The following is a 19563-nucleotide window of genomic DNA, read 5'->3' as shown; positions in this document are numbered from 1 at the left end:
TGGGAAGTTTGTTGGGTGTTTGCTCTGCGTAACTCGATGGTTGTTGCTCAACTATCTCTTGATTTGGGCAAGTTTTGCACAACAGATGCTTAAGAATCAAGATTACTTGAGCCAGATATACTCTGCCCATACACTCCAAAGGGCCTGTCAGCTCTAGCCCTGTGCATGAAATGAAACGACCCCTATCTACCTCTTGCAGTTGGCTTTTTGACATTGCTAAGTAGCAATTGCAAGGGTTCAGCTCAGACAGCCCTTTAGGAAAGCTAGCAAGTGTGACTAAGCACAGCTGCAGTGGTGAAAGGCTGCCCTGCGTAAGGCAGAAGGCCTGCCTGCATTGTCACATGGATGGGCTAATGCCTTTTTTTTCTTTAAGAACCTATCAGACTGTCTTAACTGTGCAGCCAAGGAGCAGAACCTGCTTTTGTTAGATGCCAGTCGTTTTCATCACGTTCTCTCTTCAAAAGTATGACTCTCATGTCAGTTAGTTACTGAGCCTTGTCAGCTACTGTTACTAACACACTATCGCAGGCTTTTTTGCAACAGCTTACTCCTAGGAGTGCTGTCCTGAGTTTCCTGCAGGTACCTGTTTTTCCATCTCCTTGTGAGCTGATCCAGGCCTGTTCTTCCTCCATCTGACGGGCTCCTGTTGTACCTCTGCACTGTGAACACACAGCTCAGCCCAAGCACAGCTCCTGCCCCAAACATTTGGAAGCACACCCCAGCTTTGGTGGTAGATGTTTGCACGCAGCCTGAGATGCCTCCTGCTGCCTCAGAATAACCACAGCTACACACCTCTTGCCTATTTATACAATAAGCATTAAGGTTACACTTTATTTACAAGTTTTGAAAAATGTACAGTTTCTTACATGGGTTACTTGTGCAAAGTTATACTTAACTAACAGACCAATGTGCACACAAAAGACACTGGAACATTGGACAACACAATTGTAGGTTTCATCCCACACTGCTGCTTTAGGAACTGTATCCAAATGTACAAACTTAGCCGTACAAAAAAGTGAGTCTGGACTTAACAACTGTTTTCTCAGAGTTGAAAAAATACTTTGATAAAATTGAAGAGGAACTAACTCAAGCATGCAGCAGTAGCTCACATAAACCACAGTAAACTACAAAGATTGGGAACTGCAGAGACTGAAGTGCCTACCCCATACTTTATTCAAACTTTCCTCGAGGCAAAGCTGGATGCCCAATAACTTATCTTTCTCAGGTGAAGATAAGGGGAGGGAAGAAGACACTAAAAGGAGAATAATTCCACCTCTGGAACGCTTCAGGTTTTACCCCTTCCTTAATACGGAAGGGCTGTAACTCAAGAGTACCGCAGCTCTATCTGCTGTTGTCCAGTAACACCTCAGTAACAGGACTACAGGACGTCAGTGGAGCAGTCTCCATGGGCATGTCCCTTAACACACTACTTTAAAAAAAAAAAACAAAGAGGTTTAATTCTCACCCCAAGTAAAGATCAAAGTACCACACCTGAAGCGATTTATGTATATCTGTACATAAATCTCCCCTGTGAAGTGCAGAAGTGACTGGCGTTCTTACAAACTAGTTAAGAGCTGGGAAACCAATGCAAATGAAGAAAAAAACATCTTCACTCAGTACTTACAAATGCAGTGGGGTCTAAACCAATAGTAAACGACCAGCCTGGACAGATCAGCACTTTAGTAATATCAGTTAAAAAATGTGTATGTATATAAACATCCCTTTTGTCAAGCTACACATAAGCATCACTGTGTATAACACAATTACAATTAAAAGCTTAGTGTACACTACAGAAATGCACAATACTGCCCTAAGACTGGAGAGGGACCACAGAAAATGAATTCAGCGTCAGTAATTCTTTTGCAAGTAACCCAAGTACAGTACATTTGACTTCAAAGTGGGTGCTTTATTATGTCCAAGGAGAAGAAGCTTCAGCAAGGGAGGGTGGCAACGGCACAACAGCTATTCTGCTTTCAAAGTAAATGCAGTGATGCTAGGATGAAGATGACTCAGACACTTCATATACTTTCCTCATCACCAGAGTGTTCATTTGCATCATCCTGGGTCAACAATCACGCCAACTCTGTTCTACTATTGCAGAAACCCGTTTTTCATATTCCCGCTTGTTCTCTTGGTATAGTTGAGCTGCCTGGCTGTTTGCTGGACTGTTGGGATTTGGCTCATCCAACAGAGACTGCACAAAAAGAAAAAAGATGCTCAGACACGTGGACGGACACCGTTCCTGCAACGTATTCTCTAAACTACCCGTGTTAGCAAGGGGGCAGAAGTTCATCCAGATGAGGGCAGGGCGCCCTGCGTTGCCCCAGCTGTAAGTTACTGCAAGCTTTCAGCCGTGCCATCCAGAGCTGGCAGCTCCAGCAACCTCTGTGCAGCTCTAAGGCTGGTTAATTTACACACAGTAAGCATTCACACTTAAAAATATACCAACATTTAGCTCCTTTACTGGCTCTGAGGAGCCAACAGTGCTTTTCCTGAGTTGTTTTCTTTTTCTTTAAAAAAAAAAAAAAAGAAAGCATCCTAATTTCATTCTGCCTTTTCATGCAGGGATCTTTTTTACCTGTATGGATGTTAAGATGGAAGAGACATCGTAAGTAGGACTCCAACGATTCTGAAGAATATCCAGACATATACTACCATCTGCATAGACTAGAAAAGGTTCAAGAAGAATGGCTTAAAACAAATTGTACAGCTGCTCAGTTTTTCCTAGCATTGTCTGATCCTGAAAACCCATACACTGACAAACAGGACAGAAGCCAGAACTGTGTGGCAGACTGAACTCCAACAGACAGGCCTGCATGTAGTAGATGAAGCTTGTCACTGGCAGCTGCCTCAAGCACTCAAGCTCAAACCCTGCTTATTCTTCAATGCCAAGCTTCTCTGTGACACTGCAGCCACCGCTATGGAAAGATGAAGCCACCGAGAGATTGAAGGCAAAAATGTTCAGCTTTCCACATGTGATCCAAATAAGGAGCACTAAAAAAAGAGCTGTTTACATACAAGGTTTCCCCAGAATATCTCTACAGCACCACTGCCTAGTCTCATGACAGCTGTACAAAACCTTCCCTCAGTGCACTGAGCCCACGCAGGCTTACTTGCTATGTGTATGCAGCTTACTTAGCTATCTATACCTGATAAGGTGCAGGTGTGCATGAAGCTAGTATTCCTCTGAGAAAAGGAACCAAGGGAAGGGACTGATTCAGTGATTTACTGGCTGTAGTTGGAAACCAGTACTGCATTTCAAGGTATAGCATTCATACAGGCCCCCAGTTGTATGAAAAAAAATGACAGAAGACAACTGCAATCACAAGTGTAATTATGTACATGTGTGTATAGAGAACAGCAAATAACTTGAAAAGTTCAAGTTCTCTCTGCTGTCACATTATCAGCAGACAGCTGAAAGAGGAGCCTTGCAAAACAGTGCTGCACCACCTGCAGGCTAGGAAGCATCTTCTACTCATCTCAAGACTGAGCACAGCTCACACAGTCACCTACACAGAAGCACACTGGAACTGTGCTTATTAGATAGTGGAAACTCTTATAATAAAAGTCTACTTCTACAGAAAGCTAAATTAAATGTACTGTGTGAATACTTACCATTTGGATGAAACATTTTAGAGACAAATCTAACAGTAGGTGGCTTATTTGGATATTCTTCTGTGAATTCTATTGTAAGTTTGAATGTTCCTGGAGTTGAAAGAGAAATACATTAGCTTTATTTGGAACAAATTTACATGAGATGACCAAGAACCATTCCTATATAGTCATCAACTGATAGAACTGTGCTGGTAAATCCATTGCTGGGCACGGAATGCAGACTGCTGAGTCCTCCCCTGGTACTTCTCTCTGCTATGGCAGTCCCTCCTGCCAATGCTAAAAGGTGCTTAGATTCACAGGATTATTTTTTTTTTAATCAGGTAATGAGATCACAGTGTTAAGCAAGCAGCATTCTTACTAGACATTCTAAACAACAATCTGGCCACTGACTTCAGGTTAGCTACCCTTCTGCTGGGAACGGCTGCTGAAGTCCCAGCCCAACCAGTCTTAGCAGTGCACCAACCTGACTGATTTTAGCCCTTCTCTCCAGGCTGTGGCAATCTGACGATCAGCAGTCTGACACATAAGCAGCCCAAACATGGGTGTGAAGGACTAAGCACTGCTAGTGACCTCTTCACTCTGCCACCATACTGCAGATGCTGGGATATGAAGTGCCTATGCAGCCCAGGAACACCCGAAGCACCTTTGTACAAACACAGCTCTCCTGTAGGAGGAGCACACCAGACCCTACAGTAAGAGCCAGGCAAGCTGCTCAGCAGGTGTAGCACCTGGCTTTGAAGAGGTGGTCTGACACCATCAGGGACAACGTCCCTGCCCCCACCCAGTGCCCAAAAGAGAATTCAGGGGCTCAGACACAAAGCTCATCCTCGCTTCCTGCTGGCACTTTCCTGGCACTAGCTATGGCTGTTCCCTCATTTGTCTGGCAAGCATACCAACAGCTGGTAGCCAAAAAACAGATTTCTGATCCCTTTTTACAGACCAGTACGGAACTGCAGGAATTACTGGGGATTCCTTCTTTGCAAGGCTGTAAACTATAACAAAGGTCATTGCTCTGATGTTCCAGTTTGCACACGAAGTCAGTACGGATGTCTGACAGCTTTCTGTGCAGCTCAAAGTGGAACAGTTTCTGTGCAGCGGGAAGTCTCAGCTGCCTAAAACCAAGTTTTTGCCTGTTGGCTATTTTTATTAGCAGCCCAAAAACGTAAGAGCACAGAGCCAACAGCATGCCATCCTACTGGAAAGCAAAGGAACAATAAGAACATTACAGTTTTCCAAACAAGAGAAGTCTGTGCATTAAGATCACTCAATGAAGCGGAAGCCTGCAATGAGGCTACTGAGTTTTACTCTTGCTAATCCAGGGGCACAGAGACAGATTTGAGACCAGCCAAGTCTGTAACAAACTGCCAGCTGCAGACATCCCCCAGACCTCCCTTCCCCACAAGGCACAACCCTGGTGATGGGAGAGCTTTAGAACCAACCAAACACGGGAGGAACTCCCAAAGCAGGCACTACTGTGGAAGACTGACCAAGCAAGCAGTAGGGTACAAATCAAGCTCAAACCTTCAAAAAACAAAGTTCTGTAAATTTACTCAAGAAAAGGAACGTTATTTTAGAACACCCACTGAAGCAAAAGGAGACAGATAAGATGGCCAAAGAACAAATCAAGGGCAGTCTGGTCTTAGAATCCATTTAAAACAACTGCAAATGGGGAAGCCACCCGTCTCATTGGGGACAGGACAGCATTACTTTGAGTGCCAACCCGAGTGCGTGGCAGGGCAGCCTCCAGCTGCAGTACCTCCCGACTCAAGTCAGGATCCCAAGCAGCAATGGCTCTTTGAAAGAAGTCCTGCAGCATGCTCACTGCTGAGCTCTGTTAGCAGACAGTTCCAAGGACTCGGTGAACTGCAGCCCGGGGTCACTCACACAAATAGGACGGGTGTGACAACAACACATTGCTGGGACGAGTCCCTCATCGTCCACAGCATCACCAACCTTACAGCTTTCAACTCGCGATCCTTCCAACCTGTTCTTGACAGCCAAGTTTACAACAAAGGTTTTTGTATTCGCTGTCATCCTACAAATGCTGGGATCATCTTGCTCCCAGAACGTTCCCACGTCTGTTCTGCGCTTACCTCGTCCATCTGCTTCTCCTGCCTCAGCTCAGAGCCTCCTCCAAGCCCCATGCCTGGCCCCGCAGTGCCCACAGCCCCGCCAAGCCTCCACATCAGCACCCATAACGCAGTGACAGCCCTGCCTCCCCCACCTGAGGATACTGACCCCATATTCCTTTGGTAATGGACAAGCCATACTGAGGGCAAATGCATTGCTTTCTCTGTTCAAGCTGCCTGCACGATGACAGGAAGACAGGATACTGCAGTAGCTATTACTTAACTCTCCTCACGCCAGGAATCCTGCGCTAACCACAGCATCAAAATTCAGCTTCAGAGAAACGGGTCTGTAGAGCTTGGGGGAGCTTGGGTTTCCATCACAGGGGCAACATGAGCAGTTCACATGCCACAAGCACAACAGATTCTAAGAAATATGGTAAAGGCAAAATAAACATCCTTGAGGTCCTACTGCAGACATCTGCAACTCAATGCTTTCAAAGCAGGAAATGGAAGTTTTGCTGCTGATCTAAATTAGCAGTTGCTCACAGGCCAAGTCATCCTTCAGTTGAGAAGACACCTCGAATGTCTGGAGGTGGAAGGAAGGGAGGGTTGTTATCAGCATTTTGAACAGCACGTAAACATGCATTTGAGCTTAGGGCTTTCAGTTCAGGCAAAGCTATGAAAGCTCAGAAGCTGAGACTGAAAAAGGGACTCACCAGAACAAGGATGAAGAACAGCAGTTCCCACCATGCTGAAATTATTAAAGCTACAACAACTGACATTTTTCACAGCCTACTTTCACAACCTGAAGTCTTACAGCACTACCCAGGAGGGACAGAGACTAGAAACAACAATACAGAGGTGCACCAGTGTACCCTGGATCCACAAGAGCACGAACAAAACAAGCCCTAATAACAGCTCCACACTATAAATAAAAGTCTTCTTAATTTTAACTACACTGAGCTCAACTGCATCTGAACTGTGCTACCACCTGTCCTCTCACTGAAGGGAGAGAGCAGAGCAGGCACCAGCAGTGCCATATCTCTGGGCTCCATCCAGCATTTGTTATCTAGCACAACATAAAGTACGTCCCAGAGAAACAGTGACAAACATGATCTGCTTTCCTGAGAGTGCACTGTGAAAAACACTGCTAAGAAAACAGCAGTTCATCACCCACCAAGATTGTAAGATCAGCCAAAGCAAAAGGACAGCAGTAGCATAGGCAAGTGGACTTCAGGCTGCTGCAAGAACAAGGTGCCACAAGTTTTCAAGATAAAGGCACAATGCTACCCAAGCACAGACAAAAATCAAACCAGCACAGATCTCTAAAGCAGCCTCCAACCTTCTGCAACTAGGTGGAAATATATGGGAAAACAACCATTATGCTACCTGTTAAAATCACGTTGTACTGGAAGAGACTGACCACAGCAACAACCTGTGCTTTGCCACACTGCAGGGAGAGCCTCTCTGCCAGACAGCAGATTGCTGGAAGAAGCAGAGCAACAGGAGGCCAGGCAGCAGAAGCAACCCTCAGTGAAGTTTAAGGGAACCCTCAACCCTAAGCTTTCCTATCTATTGCACAGAGGTTGGCCTAAATAACCTTTAAAGGTCTCTTCCAGCTCAAACAATTCTCTAAGAAAGATAACAGAATGCATTTGGTCTACCAGCTTTATGTACAGTGTTATGGAACACGGAAGCTCCAAACAGTAGTGCTCTGAAAAGCTCCTCCAGCAGGATTCTTAACTAATCAATTAGAAGTATTAACTGTAGATTTTGGAGTTTTTAGGCCTGAAATACTTAAAATATATTTAATCCTCACAGAAAACATCTGGATTTTCAGATGCTCACCCAATGATAAACAAGCAGCTAGTCAAGAACGATGTAAGAGTTGAGAAGTTTTGATTATATTTTTGGCATGAGTCACAGAGATCTAGGATTAATTACAGACTGCACCCGAAGCATCTTAAAAAATGTATCCTTGATTTCATTCGGACAGCATTTCACATCTAACAAGGTCTCACAGTGATGCTGAAGTGTTCATAACATCAGTAAGGCCTTAAGAGGCATCGAGGCCAAACTGAAGCTGCCTAGAGAAGGCCTGGGTCAGAGTCTGTGGAGGCAGCTATAGAAACTAAAAGCTGCTTTCAACCTTTAACTCTGGGTACCACTGACTGCAGCTGAACAGAACAGATGCCAACACAGAATTCCATTCGCACGGGACTTACGGGCAAAGCACCGAAACGTCAGAAGGAACGTATCTCAAATGATGGCACTTTGACAGCAGCCGTACACCGGGCTTTGGCCGTGCTGCACGTACTGCTGTCCCCTCCTGAACACACCCCGGGGCGCTGGGCCGTGCTGGACTCCCTCAAACCTCGCTCTCGCCCCCCCCCGGCTCCCGTCCTGCTGCCGTGACGCCCACCCTCCACCCCGCAGCCACACTCACCGTCCTCGAACGGGGTTCCCTCGGGCCTGCGGGGGAAAGAAGCAGAGCACAGCGTTACGGCGGCGCCCGGCCGGCCCCGCGCCCGCCCCCCGCCGCTCGGCACTCACCCGAAGATGACGGCATTCCACACCATGATGTTGTTCTCGGAGGGAGCCCCGCTCACCCCGGCCGGGGGATCCTCCTGCAGCCTGCGGGCACAGCAGTGCGGGCTCAGCGCGGCGCCCCCCCGACCCGCCCCTGCGCATTCGGCGTAGCCCGGGAGGAGAGCCGGACGCCGCTGCGCAAACGGCGTAACCCGCCGCGGGCGGCGCGGCCCGGCGCTACGCAATCGGCGGAGCGCGCCCTGCCCCGCCGCCATGTTGTGCGGCCCCCTCCGCGCCCGGCGGCCCGAGCCCCGCACCCTCTCGCCCCCCCGCTGCCCCTCCGCCGGCGGCCTCGGTACCTCTTGAAGTCTCGCATGAGGCGCCTACGGGCCGGAGTGGACATGGCGAGTCGGGGTTACGAATCACTCATACACCGCCGGAGGGAGGACGGGGCGCCCGGGAACGGCGGCGAACTCCGACCGAGGCGGCGGCGATAGCGAACGGGAGCGGCTGCGGCCTCTACCTCTGAGGCGGGGGCGGGGCGAGACCCCGGGCCGCACCGATCCCTGCGCCTGCTGCCGGGCGATCCCGGCACGTACCAACAGCCGCGGGAGGGGGGGAGGCGGAGCCGGATACCGCCGTGCTGCCGGCCCGGCCGCTCCCACCGCGGGAGGAGGGCGGGGGGCGGGGCCCGAGGCGCCGGGTCGTACCAACAGCAGCGGCGGGCGGGGGGGACGGCAGAGCCCGTGACGTCACGGGGAAGATGGAACCGCCTTCCCCAGCGGCGGCGCTGGTGGGCCGGGCCGTGAGGCGGGAACGCGGGCGGGCCCGGCGGGGGCGCTTCGAGGCGGGGCTGTGCGCCCGATCTGCGTGAGCACGGCGGCTCTTGGGGAAACGGCCTGCGCTGCGTGTGTAACGGAGCTCAAGAGCAAACAGCTTCTGTCTCTGCCGGTGGGGGTGTTAGGTGCGGCCCATCTTCCTCGGCTTCCCCCTCACGCTTCATCTGCAGACGGGCTAAGCAGAGCCCGGCCTGTCCGTGCCGCCGTTCCTGCTCCCCTCTCCCTCCGCACTGTGGGCAGCCCCGCCCACTCGGGCCACAGCTCAGAGCTGCCGGAAATCGTGCCGGATCTACCGGAAGCCGTGCCGGATCTACCGGGGGTCTCGCGTAGACTGCGCCTGCGCGCTGGCCTCAGAGCTCCCCGTCCCCCGCCGTCGCCATGCCGAAGGTGGTGTCGCGCTCCGTCGTCTGCTCCGACACCCGCGACCGCGAGGAGTACGACGATGGCGAGAAACCGCTGCACGTCTACTACTGCCTGTGCGGGCAGATGGTGCTGGTGCTGGGTGAGCGGGGCGGCCGGGGGCGGCGGGCGGGGCCGGGGGAGGTGCGCGGGGCGGTGCCGCTATCCTGGTGGTCTCCTGCCCGCAGACTGCCAGCTGGAGAAGCTGCCCATGCGGCCGCGGGACCGCGCCCGGGTGATCGACGCCGCCAAGCACGCGCACAAGTTCTGCAACGCCGAGGAGGAGGAGACCGTCTTCCTGCGCAGGTTGGCGCGGAGCGGCCGGGCACGGGGGGACCCGCCGGGGTGGCTCGGCGTGGCCGTGACGTCTCCTGTCTCTCCCGCAGGCCCGAAGGCATAGAGCGGCAGTTCAGGAAGAAGTGTGGCAAGTGAGTGAGTGGTTTCCGTTGGTAACTGTTAGCTGGTCTGCTGACTACAAGAGCCTAGAACCCGGGGTTGCTCACGGCAGGATGGGCTTTTATTTCCAGGTGTGGATTACTGCTTTTCTACCAGCACCAACAGAAGAATGCGCCGGTGACTTTCATTGTCGATGGTGCTGTGGTCAAGTTTGGACAGGGCTTTGGGAAAACCAACATATATACTCAGAAGCAAGAACCTCCCAAAAAGGTAATCTGCTCTAGAAGTGAAAGGGCTGTCTCCCCTTTTCAACATGCTGTGAGTGAAATCACATATTAAGGAAGAAAGAAGAAAGAAATGGACCTGCGAACCGTAACTCAGTTCTGGGTCTTCTCCTTCTTTGCCTTGAGTTTAGTACTGCAGAGGTTGCTGCATCTGGAAGTCTCAGCACAAAGAAAGCAAAAGAAATTTGGAAATGTGGACTTTGCCTTATTTCGAAGCTTAGTCACCTGAAAGCCTCCATTTGTGAATAGGTCAGATCAGTAATAGGTGTGGCAGTTCTCAAAATTTGGCCTGAAGTGTCAGTGAGTTTGATTCTGATAATCACATCGCTAATTCCAGAAGCTGTTGAGGGTGTTTCTTTGCCACCAGCTGAGTTCAGGTGATCTTAGTGACTTGCATGAGAAACCTTAAAAGCCTTGGAGGAGGAAATAACCCATAATCTCAAGACTTTTCCCAAGTTTTAACAAAATGCTTTGCTTCTTATCTAGGTGATGATGACCAAACGGACCAAAGACATGGGCAAGTTCAGCTCTGTTACTGTTTCCACAATCGATGAAGAAGAGGAGGAGATCGAAGCAGTGAGTTTTGTCTGCCCTTGGTGGCAGTCGTGCCAATGCTCAGAGCTGGCATCTCACTGTTTGGATGAGGTGTTGATGTTCAGGGTTTGCTATTGCAAAGCGATGCTGTTTGTGTTTCAGAGGGAGATTGCAGATTCCTATGCACAGAATGCAAAAGTGATTGAGAAACAGCTGGAACGCAAAGGAATGAGCAAAAGAAGGCTACAGGAGTTGGTGAGTGGTTTGTTTTTAGTGATGAACACAAGTCCATTAGAACTGTTAACTTTGCATACAGGAGCTATTTGCACGTCTGAATGTAGAGAAGTCCTGGTAAGGTCATGGGTAAGGAGCAGCTTTGGGAAGACTTCTTTTTTCTTTACAGGATGAATAGAGATGTTCCAGATTTATTGAATGTAAAATTGTACAGTTACCTACAGAACTAACTGAAGAGCAGACAGGAGAGCTTTTGCAGGGAGATTTGCACAGCCTGTTGTTCAGGGAACACAGACTGGGGGGACCATGCTGAGGCTCAGCCAGTCGGCACATCTCTAATGCTGTGCTGCCAAGCATGCTGGACAGAGCAGGTCCTTACCTTGAGGTGTCAGGGCAGGCCAACAGCTACCAGCACAAAAGTGTCCTGAAGAATTAGCAGCAAGAACATCACAGCTGATCTTACCTGCTGTGGCAGGAGAGTAGTAGATGGAGGGGAGAAAAGCGTGCAGCTTCCATCTCAGGATGGGGGCCTACAGGACAGCTGGGGAGGGACTTCTTATAAGCAGGGCAAGGGAAAGTGGTTTTAAACTGGAAGAGTGTGATTTAGACTAGATATTAGGAAGTTCTTTACTATGAGAGTAGTGAGACACTGGAACAGGTTGCCCAGAGGCTGTGGATGCCCCATCCCTGGAAGCATTCAAGGCCAGGCTGGATGGGGCTGTGAGCAGCCTGCTGTCACGGGGGGTGTCCCTGCCTATAGCAGGGGGTTGGAAACAGATGATCTTAAAGGTTCCTTCAAAGCCAAACCAGTCTGTGATTCTATGAAATGGTCACCTGTGCAGTTAGACTTGGACATCTCATGACTTTAAAGGCAGTCCCCTTGTACTGTAGGGGAGGAGGGAGTCAGTGAAGAACTGAGTTACTCTTGTTTCTGGTGTGAGAAGCTTGTGATGTTAGGATAAGAAAGACACAACTCACTGGAGCACTGAAAGGAAATGTTCTGAGATATCATGTCATAATTTTCTTAGGCTGAGTTGGAAGCCAAGAAAGCCAAGATGAAAGGAACACTGATTGATAACCAGTTCAAATGAAGCACTCCACATCTGCTGTGTCTTTGGAGACAAATGAAGCAACCAGAAACTATGCAGGTCTGTCAGCAAAGACAGCATTCAACAAGCTTGGAAGATGACTCTCTCTCCGGTGTAGTTGGTACTCTGCTATGAATTTCAGTACTTGGAACAGCACTAGAAACCTTGTGGAAACTGAATCTCTACACAATGGAAAGCTGTTGCAGCCAGAAAATCTTTGCTGGGTGCCTTTGTGAGTTCAGTGCACTTTTAAGTACTTGTCTTTTCATTTTGATGGTTTTGAAATGTGTAAGAAACCCATAAATGTATTAGACAGGTCAACTGTATAGCAAAATCATTACAAAAGTGAGCTTTGTTCACTGGGATAATTTAAAATGCATCCAAAACGTGCAGCATTCTTAGAGGCGTGCCGTTTCAGGGCAGGCTGGAATGGCTCAGGAGGTTTGGGGCTACGAGCAGCAGGCAGTCTGTTGCAGGTAACCAGTACATGCTTGGCCATGGCTCTAATTCTTAGCCACTGTTGAACACTGGAAAACTGCAGCTGTATGGAATTACACTGATGGCTATGGGAACATGAAATCCAGCCCTGTTTTATACTGCTGAAAACAAAACCTGCCAGAGTATTACACCTCCCAGGAGTATAAATGTGTTGCTGGAAAGTACTGATGTGTGTGCTGATCATTGAAAGCAGAGTTCACTTGCATCTCTGAATTCACCAGCTGTTGGAATTGTAGAACGTGAAGAAAACTGTTTTCAATACATTGACACTTAGAGACTTGGACAAAGACAGTGTTAAGAATCGCTGCATGAAATAACTTGTTTGGGAAACAGGTTTTTTTAATCTTATGTGATGTGATAACAGTGGTCCCTAGCCTGTGTCACTGTTACTTGGGATTAAATGCCATTTAGTGGATCTGAATGCTTTTCCTGGGGTGTTCTTACTCTCCTGCATATGACAACATAGCAGCTAAGCAATATACAAAATGCTTCATTTCACACAGTTCTTATGAAAGATTCTTTATAATCAGTATAGGTTTTCCATCTGACTTGATAACCTTAAATGGGAAAACTTGGATCTGCTTAGATTAAGGATGCATACCTCTTTCCTTGGGAAGATAAGATGGGAAGGTGAGAAAGAGCTGCTGCAGAGCAGGCAGCCTGGATGGGGGATGTCTGGGTCAGCTCTGGAAGGCAGGGGCCTGCGTGCTGATTTAATGCCAGGTGGGGTAAGCACATATTCAAGTTAACTTGAGCAGTGCTGACCTTATTCAGTGCTGATCTTCAGCTAATCCAAAGTCTATTTCTAGAGCAATCATAAGGCAGTGGATGTGTGATAATTGGGAAGGGGATGAGAGGGTGCAGCCTTACCCAGAACGTTGGAGCTGCCCAAGCCCTAAAGAACGTGCAGCTGGTCTCCCTCGGCCAAGGAAATGTTTTTCCAGGACCCAGAGAAAGGGCAGAAGAAAGATTTCATTCTTATATGAAGTGCTGCTGAATTCATCTGCCTGCTCTCTTGGAACTAGGTTTACTAAAGTAGCCATAAAGGCTAGCACCTGTATTTTAATGTCTTTATAAATCCAATTTTTTTTCCAAGTAGGAGCCAGAGATGGACGCTAGCTTTGAAATTTGAAAATCAGTGTTGAACAGTGTGAAATCTTCTGGGATGCAAACTTCACTGTCTGCAGTTGTCATAAACGATGAGGTGTGGCTCTGCTTCGAGACAGTCCAAGAACAAAAGTCCACTGCAGACCAGTGTTATTTGTGCACCTTCCTGCAGAATCACAGGAGCTGACTGCTCGAGTGTGTTGCTGGCTTGGGTACCAACTGTTAACCCTGGGTTCTCCCTAGACCTATAGCTGGGGTGTGAGTTGGTTAGGGTTGGGAGTGGAGAACTGCCAGTGGAAGTGGGGCTGCCAAAGCCAGGTAAGCAGCAGGGAAAAAACAGAAAAGAAAAGAAGAAAAGCCACCCTCTCCTAAGAACCTGTTAAATACAGTGGTTTTAAGTCTTGGGCTATGAGTCAGCCAACAGTTCAGTAAAGTTCAGATTTGGGGTTAAGGCCAGGAGTGACAAAACACAGGACTTCAGCCAAAGTGTGAACAGGATCTGCTGGCGGGGCTGATGAGGCACAAATAAAACCTGGTGACCAGCGGCTCAGCACAGGTTGTCCAGAGTAGCTATTAACGCTGTCATCGATTTCTCCAGCTGCAAATCTCAAGCCTTAAAGGCAGTGTTAGCAGCACAACAAAAGTACTCTTTCTTTCTCACTTTTAAAATACCAGGCCATGCACATCAGGTGTTTGTTGCCTTTTTGTAATGACAGCTGTGCCTCCCTCATCTCAGGACTCTCACAGACTCAAAAAGAACTGAGCATTCTGCCAACCTCACCGACTCTTGGATATTTTTAATGCAGTAGTTACACAACGTGTGGCTGGAACATCTACAGAACAGAGACTGACACGGTACGTTATTAAACATGCATTTCTGAACGAGTCTAACTCCATCTAGGTCACAACGATTTAAATCAAGCTGAAGTTGCATCTCTAGAGCTAAATGAGCTAAAAGATGTTATCTGACAACAGCAACAGGAAGCAGGGGCTCCTACTTCAAGTCCTCAATTCAGAACAAAAAGCACCTTAGCAGACTAAATAGCTATTCTGTACAGCTTCTTACACCCAAGCAGTAAGCAGCAGTGTTGAGATCAGACAAAGGACGGATTTTGTGCTCCCGTGAAAGCTGGCCTTAGTTTTTATGTCTGTGTAAATACAGGTAGGTAACAGTGGTTTGTTTTGGTGGTGGTTGTTATTGTTTAGCTGAGCTTTTCTGTAAGAACTTGTCTGGATGTGGAGGTACTGCAAGGCAGCACGTGAATTAAAAATGGAGGAGCAAATCTGTTCCAAAAGTAATGTAAATCTGTTCCAAAAGTAATGTCACACGTGGCCAATTTCAACACTGATGTATTTCAGGGGTTTGTCTAGTCCAATTTCCAAGAGCCTTAGGAGCAACATGGTCTGAGTTGCTGTGTTGGAACAGTTCTGCGTGAAGTAATGCTGCCTTATTCCTTATAATGTGTGAAATAAAACCCCACAGTTTGTAAGCACTGAGCAGAGGCAGTAACCAGAATTGCTGGTGTTAATTGCAGCTGTACCCAGGAGCCGGGTCCCCTGCCACCACCCTGCATGCTGGGGTGCCAGGCAGCACTGGAGCTTGCTGGCATTTTGAAACTGTGCACGTTGCTGGGTTTGAGCAGCAGCAGTGCCCACGGTGGGCATGCAGGGGTGGTGCACGCCAAGTGGGTGCTAAACATGGGCAGTGCCCTTCAGCATCCCCCACAGGAGGTAAAAGAGTAACTGGGGAGCCCAGCAAGCTGCAGTGAGTGCTGTTCAGCCCAGAGGCAGCCCCAGGGGCAGCTATGGGGCTGGGCACCACACAAAGCTCAGCCTCAGAGCCTGAAGGAGGCAAATTGTTCTGGAGCTATTAGTTTGCCTTGGGCTGTGTGGTAGCCAGTACACAGACAGCTTGCTATGACTCCCTGGACTGTTGCAATGGATATTTATAAATGCACTCTACCTTTTTGGGGTGACATGGTGAGTGGCTGTGTAACAGTGCTGGCAGATCAGCCTAAGCCCAGCTACATTCAGCTTCTGACATTGTTATCTGAGACCCGTTGGGCTGCACTGGCAACCTCCAGCCCACTTGTGGCAGCCATCCCAACACCGAGGCCAGCCCTGCCACTATGTCACCAGGGCCTGGCCGCTGCTGTGCATACCAAACCTGATTTGCTCATCATCTCTGCCCACAGGACACTACCTTTGGGTGGATGCCGTGGTATTGATTTTCTCTGTGTGACCTAAAGCCACCTCTTCCCCTGCTCCTGTGACCCTTCTCCCTGCCCAGGACAAGCCACACGCTGAGCTGCTGCCAGCCCTCTGCGCCATGCAGCACCTGCCCCAGCTGCTAGCAAATATTTACCACCACCCTGCGGGCAGCCTGCCTGTGTCAACAGCTCATCAGTCAGGATTTACAGCTGCCTGCAGGGGCTGAGAGGAAAGCAGCCTTGCAGGAGCTCAGCCACCACGAGCCACCAGCAAAGGGGAAGCAGAACAATATTTCTCACAGGAAAACATTGCTCATAAAGAGGATCCTGCAAGAACAAGGATCTTGGCCCTCCTGTGACATGCTCCCGTGGGCAGCAGAAGCAGGGCCTGGCTTCCAGCCCACCTGCTGCCACCAGGAAAGGAAATGTTCCAAAAGATCCAGGGGGCTCAGCAACACAGCAATAACCTCAGCGAGCTCTTTGTTAATTAGCAAGGGGCTCCCCAGCTTGGCTGCCTGGTGGCCACTTCTGAAGGCGCAGCCCACCATGGCTCACATGAAAGCTCAGCCTGTTTCCTTTCCACCTCAGGAGCTCAAGGACAGCTGGAAAGCAGCAGGCGAGGCTCTTGCAGACCTGCATCTCCACTGGCACACAGAGCCCTGCACCAACCAGTGCCACCGTCCTCGCACCCCAGCAGCACCCCACACACCCATTCACGCTGACCCAACCATGCTGGCTGTGAGCAGCTGGTGCTGCACTTGTGCTCAGCAGCCCCAGTTCTATTTCAGCAACAAAAACTACTGCCTTTTGCCACACAAGTGTGTTTACCTGCCTCAGACAGTGGCTGAGATCCATTTTGATGATTGGGATCAACCACTTCAAGCAGGTCTGAGCAGCCAGAGGAGCAAAGAGCAGAGGCAGCATAGTCAGCCCAGTGCAGCCTCCACACTGAGCTGACAGCTGTGTTCTGGTGGCTTGCAGTACCCAAGGAGTCTGGGCAGAAGCCAAGCCACACACATTCCCGAGTCTCACTGCGTTTTCCCCAAATTGCCCCATCAGTACGAAGGAATTTCCACCAAACTTGAGACTAGGAGAAGCTTAGCTTGATGGTAAGCAGGCAGTGGGCCTGCAGAGCTATCTCCCACCCGGGCAGGCCCAGCAGGTGCACAGGCATCATCTTCAACCCAGCAGCACAACACCTCCATGCAAGGACAGGTCTAGCCGGGGGCTTTGCAGAAAGAACAGCAATTACCCACACTTATTTTCTCTGGCTGGGTTTTAGCATGTCCAAGTAGGGAGTTCAGTTTCTAAGCTAGAACACACGATGCTGGCTCTGCTTTTCCAGACTGCTGTGGATACTCCTTAATACATTCCTCTGGTCTCCCAGATGTTTAGTCCAACTGGGACAGTTGGTGCTTCGCAGGAAAAGGTTCTGGCACTTGGCATTTTGAAAAAGCTTTCATCAGCCCCAAGTGGCAGACAGCCCCAAGGCAGGTCTGGTGGCACAAAGCTAGTGCATGCCCCTTAGTTACTACCAGCACTCACTGCTGACCTCCTCCAGGAAGGAAACACTTTCTCAGCAGGCTGCACTGCATTCATGTACTGCAGCCCACAGTCAGTGCATCATGCAGGGAGGGCTTCATCTTCCCCTTCCACAATCACTGCACAGAGAGCCCCGGCCCCTCACACTGCAGCTGCTACGAGAACAACCACAAGACGAGTAAAGCTGGCGTCAGATTTTTATTTCTTCGTACTCTTTAAACAGGAGTGACTGAAATAGAAACCATGTTTGAGTCCCAGCAGTGGGAATGATTTGATAAAGATGGGGCAGGAGGTTGTCCCTACCCCATGCCAACCTGTATAAATATCATCCGTTACTGTTAGTAACTAGACAGTTTTCATACAAGTCCATGAATGGTCATAGATAACATTACAACATGCCAGTTCAAAACAAGAAATAACTTATGTGTACTTCTTAATTTCGTCATACAGAACTAAGACAAAAGCACCACCCATTCCTCGGAGCACATTCGACCATGCACCTTTGAAAAACGCCTTGGAGCCCTCGTCCCGGGCGATCTTCCGCCAGCAGTCAATAGTGCCAGAGTACATTATGTCAGCTGTGGGAACAGACACTGTTAGACACCTGGTGCCTATGACCCCCAAAATCCAGATCAGAACCAACCTAACATATCTGGCAGTTTTACAACCTCAAGCACCCATTTCTTGGCTTACTTTTAGAGGATGAGATTACCCTGTGGTCTCATCCACAAGGTCTGTGTTACCCTCAGGAGAGGCTGGATGGACCAGTTTGAGCAGAAAGCAGCTAATATTTGCTAGACACCAACACTTCCAGACCCAAAAGCTATTGCACAGTCAGCCAGGCTGTGCCTGCACTGAGGGACATCCCTTCTTAGCCCAGAGACATGAGTTTGCTTGCACCCTCGGGCAAGTTCTGCCATTCCTACCTACTGAACAAACCCAACTTGCATGTTCCCCTTACAGGGATGCCACAGGCTCCAATCTGTTTGCCCCCTACCTGACATCTCTGTGAGCTGCAGGATTCGAGGGGACTGCAGAAGCAGAAGGCGGCATTTAAAGGCCCTGATGAAAGGCAGCACACTCCTGCCCCCAGCTCAGAACTGCTGCCACATCTTGATTCAGGGATGCCCACCAGCTCCTAACACACGGAGGGAAGGAGCGACTTACTTCCTTTACGGCCGGACTGCATCATCATGCGGCGCCGAACTGTATCAAAGGGATAGGAGGTCAAACCGGCGACCGCAGTGACCGTCTGAGCAATCATCCAGCTGACCACGATGTGGGTGTTCTTTGGGTCAGGAAGCATTCCTGCAGGAGAGAGGTTCTGTGTGAGAGCAGCGGGCGAGCCGGCAGCACGCACAGTGCAGGATGCGGGCCGGCACCTCCACGGGAGCGCCGTGCCACCCCACCTACCCTTCGCGGTGTCGTAGATGCCGAAGTAGGCGGCTCTGTAGATGATGATGCCCTGGACAGACACGTTGAAGCCCTGGTACAGACCCCTGAGGCCATCCGAGCGGAAGATTTTCACCAGGCAGTCACCGAGGCCGCTGAACTCGCGGTCGGCCCCGGCTTTGCCCACGTCGGCTGCCAGGCGGGTTCTGGCGAAGTCGAGGGGGTACACGAAGCAGAGCGAGGTAGCGCCGGCAGCGCCGCCGGACGCCAGGTTCCCGGCGAAGTACCGCCAGAACTGGGTGCGTTTGTCCACGCCGCCCAGGAAGATCTGCTTGTACTTGTCCTTGAAGGCGAAGTTGAGCGCTTGGGTGGGGAAGTACCGGATCACGTTGGCCAGGTTGCCGCGCCAGAAGGAGAGGACGCCCTGCTCGCGCGGGATGCGCACCACGCAGTCGATGATGCCCTTGTACTGCTTGTCGGCGGCGATCTGCTTGCTCGCGTGCTGCACCTGCGAGGCCCGCAGCGCCGTCAGCGCCGCTCCGCGCGCCCGTCCGCCCCCCCACCGCCCCCCTCTCCTTGCGGCGACCTTGGAACGCCCGCCGCCCCCGTCCCGCCGCTCACCTGCAGCAGCAGCTTCACCCGCTCGATGGGGGCGACGGCGGTCTTAGAGATGGCGGCCGCCACCCCCCCGGCGAGGAAATCCTTGAGGAAGGACACGGCCGCGTCGGCCATGGCGGGAGGCGGCGAGGCGAGGCCGGGCGGAAGGAGAGGGGAGGCGGCGCTGCGGCAGCGAGGCGGGCGCGGGGCCGAAATGGCCGCCTTATATA

At 50.3% G+C, this 19563-nt stretch overlaps 3 protein-coding genes across 3 annotated transcripts; 1 reads left to right on the top strand and 2 right to left on the bottom strand.

The window, feature by feature from the left end:
* Window positions 1–795: 795 nt before the first annotated feature.
* On the bottom strand, window positions 796–8848 carry UBE2A (ubiquitin conjugating enzyme E2 A). Its single transcript, XM_052673369.1, has 6 exons — window positions 8573–8848; window positions 8238–8318; window positions 8131–8156; window positions 3616–3705; window positions 2579–2667; window positions 796–2194 (listed from the first exon to the last, which is right to left on the bottom strand). Exons 1-6 carry the CDS (start codon window positions 8614–8616, stop codon window positions 2066–2068), a joined length of 459 nt encoding a protein of 152 aa, XP_052529329.1. The 5' UTR covers window positions 8617–8848; the 3' UTR covers window positions 796–2065.
* A 214-nt stretch (window positions 8849–9062) lies between these two features.
* STEEP1 (STING1 ER exit protein 1) lies at window positions 9063–12906 on the top strand. The gene is made up of 7 exons (XM_052673367.1): window positions 9063–9554; window positions 9640–9757; window positions 9838–9879; window positions 9979–10117; window positions 10618–10707; window positions 10828–10920; window positions 11928–12906. The coding sequence occupies exons 1-7, from the start codon at window positions 9431–9433 to the stop codon at window positions 11988–11990; spliced, it is 669 nt and encodes a 222-aa protein (XP_052529327.1). The 5' UTR covers window positions 9063–9430; the 3' UTR covers window positions 11991–12906.
* Window positions 12907–17529: 4623 nt separating this feature from the next.
* SLC25A5 (solute carrier family 25 member 5) lies at window positions 17530–19545 on the bottom strand. Its single transcript, XM_052673361.1, has 4 exons — window positions 19358–19545; window positions 18758–19244; window positions 18512–18652; window positions 17530–17922 (listed from the first exon to the last, which is right to left on the bottom strand). The coding sequence occupies exons 1-4, from the start codon at window positions 19466–19468 to the stop codon at window positions 17765–17767; spliced, it is 897 nt and encodes a 298-aa protein (XP_052529321.1). The 5' UTR covers window positions 19469–19545; the 3' UTR covers window positions 17530–17764.
* Window positions 19546–19563: the final 18 nt, after the last annotated feature.

Source organism: Tympanuchus pallidicinctus, unplaced genomic scaffold, assembly GCF_026119805.1.
Source record: "Tympanuchus pallidicinctus isolate F22 unplaced genomic scaffold, pur_lepc_1.0 scaffold13, whole genome shotgun sequence".
NCBI classification, from domain to species: domain Eukaryota; kingdom Metazoa; phylum Chordata; class Aves; order Galliformes; family Phasianidae; genus Tympanuchus; species Tympanuchus pallidicinctus.
The sequence above is the reverse complement of the archived record's forward strand: the minus strand, read 5'-3'. Positions and strand labels throughout refer to the sequence as shown.

Bases quoted from the DNA above. Each gene is read 5' to 3' on its own strand.
- UBE2A (XM_052673369.1), bottom strand. From the start codon at position 8,616: ATGTCCACTCCGGCCCGTAGGCGCCTCATGCGAGACTTCAAGAG. The intron at 8,319-8,572 runs GTACCGAGGCCG...CTGTGCCCGCAG, and splicing joins CTCATGCGAGACTTCAAGAG to GCTGCAGGAGGATCCCCCGG. The intron at 2,195-2,578 runs GTAAAAAAGATC...CTTTTTGTGCAG, and splicing joins CCATCTTAACATCCATACAG to TCTCTGTTGGATGAGCCAAA.
- STEEP1 (XM_052673367.1), top strand. From the start codon at position 9,431: ATGCCGAAGGTGGTGTCGCGCTCCGTCGTCTGCTCCGACACCCGCGAC. The intron at 9,758-9,837 runs GTTGGCGCGGAG...TCTCTCCCGCAG, and splicing joins GAGACCGTCTTCCTGCGCAG to GCCCGAAGGCATAGAGCGGC. The intron at 10,921-11,927 runs GTGAGTGGTTTG...TAATTTTCTTAG, and splicing joins AAAGAAGGCTACAGGAGTTG to GCTGAGTTGGAAGCCAAGAA.
- SLC25A5 (XM_052673361.1), bottom strand. From the start codon at position 19,468: ATGGCCGACGCGGCCGTGTCCTTCCTCAAGGATTTCCTCGCCGGGGGG. The intron at 19,245-19,357 runs GTGAGCGGCGGG...CGGGCCTCGCAG, and splicing joins GGGTGAAGCTGCTGCTGCAG to GTGCAGCACGCGAGCAAGCA. The intron at 18,653-18,757 runs GTAGGTGGGGTG...TCTCTCCTGCAG, and splicing joins CATCTACGACACCGCGAAGG to GAATGCTTCCTGACCCAAAG.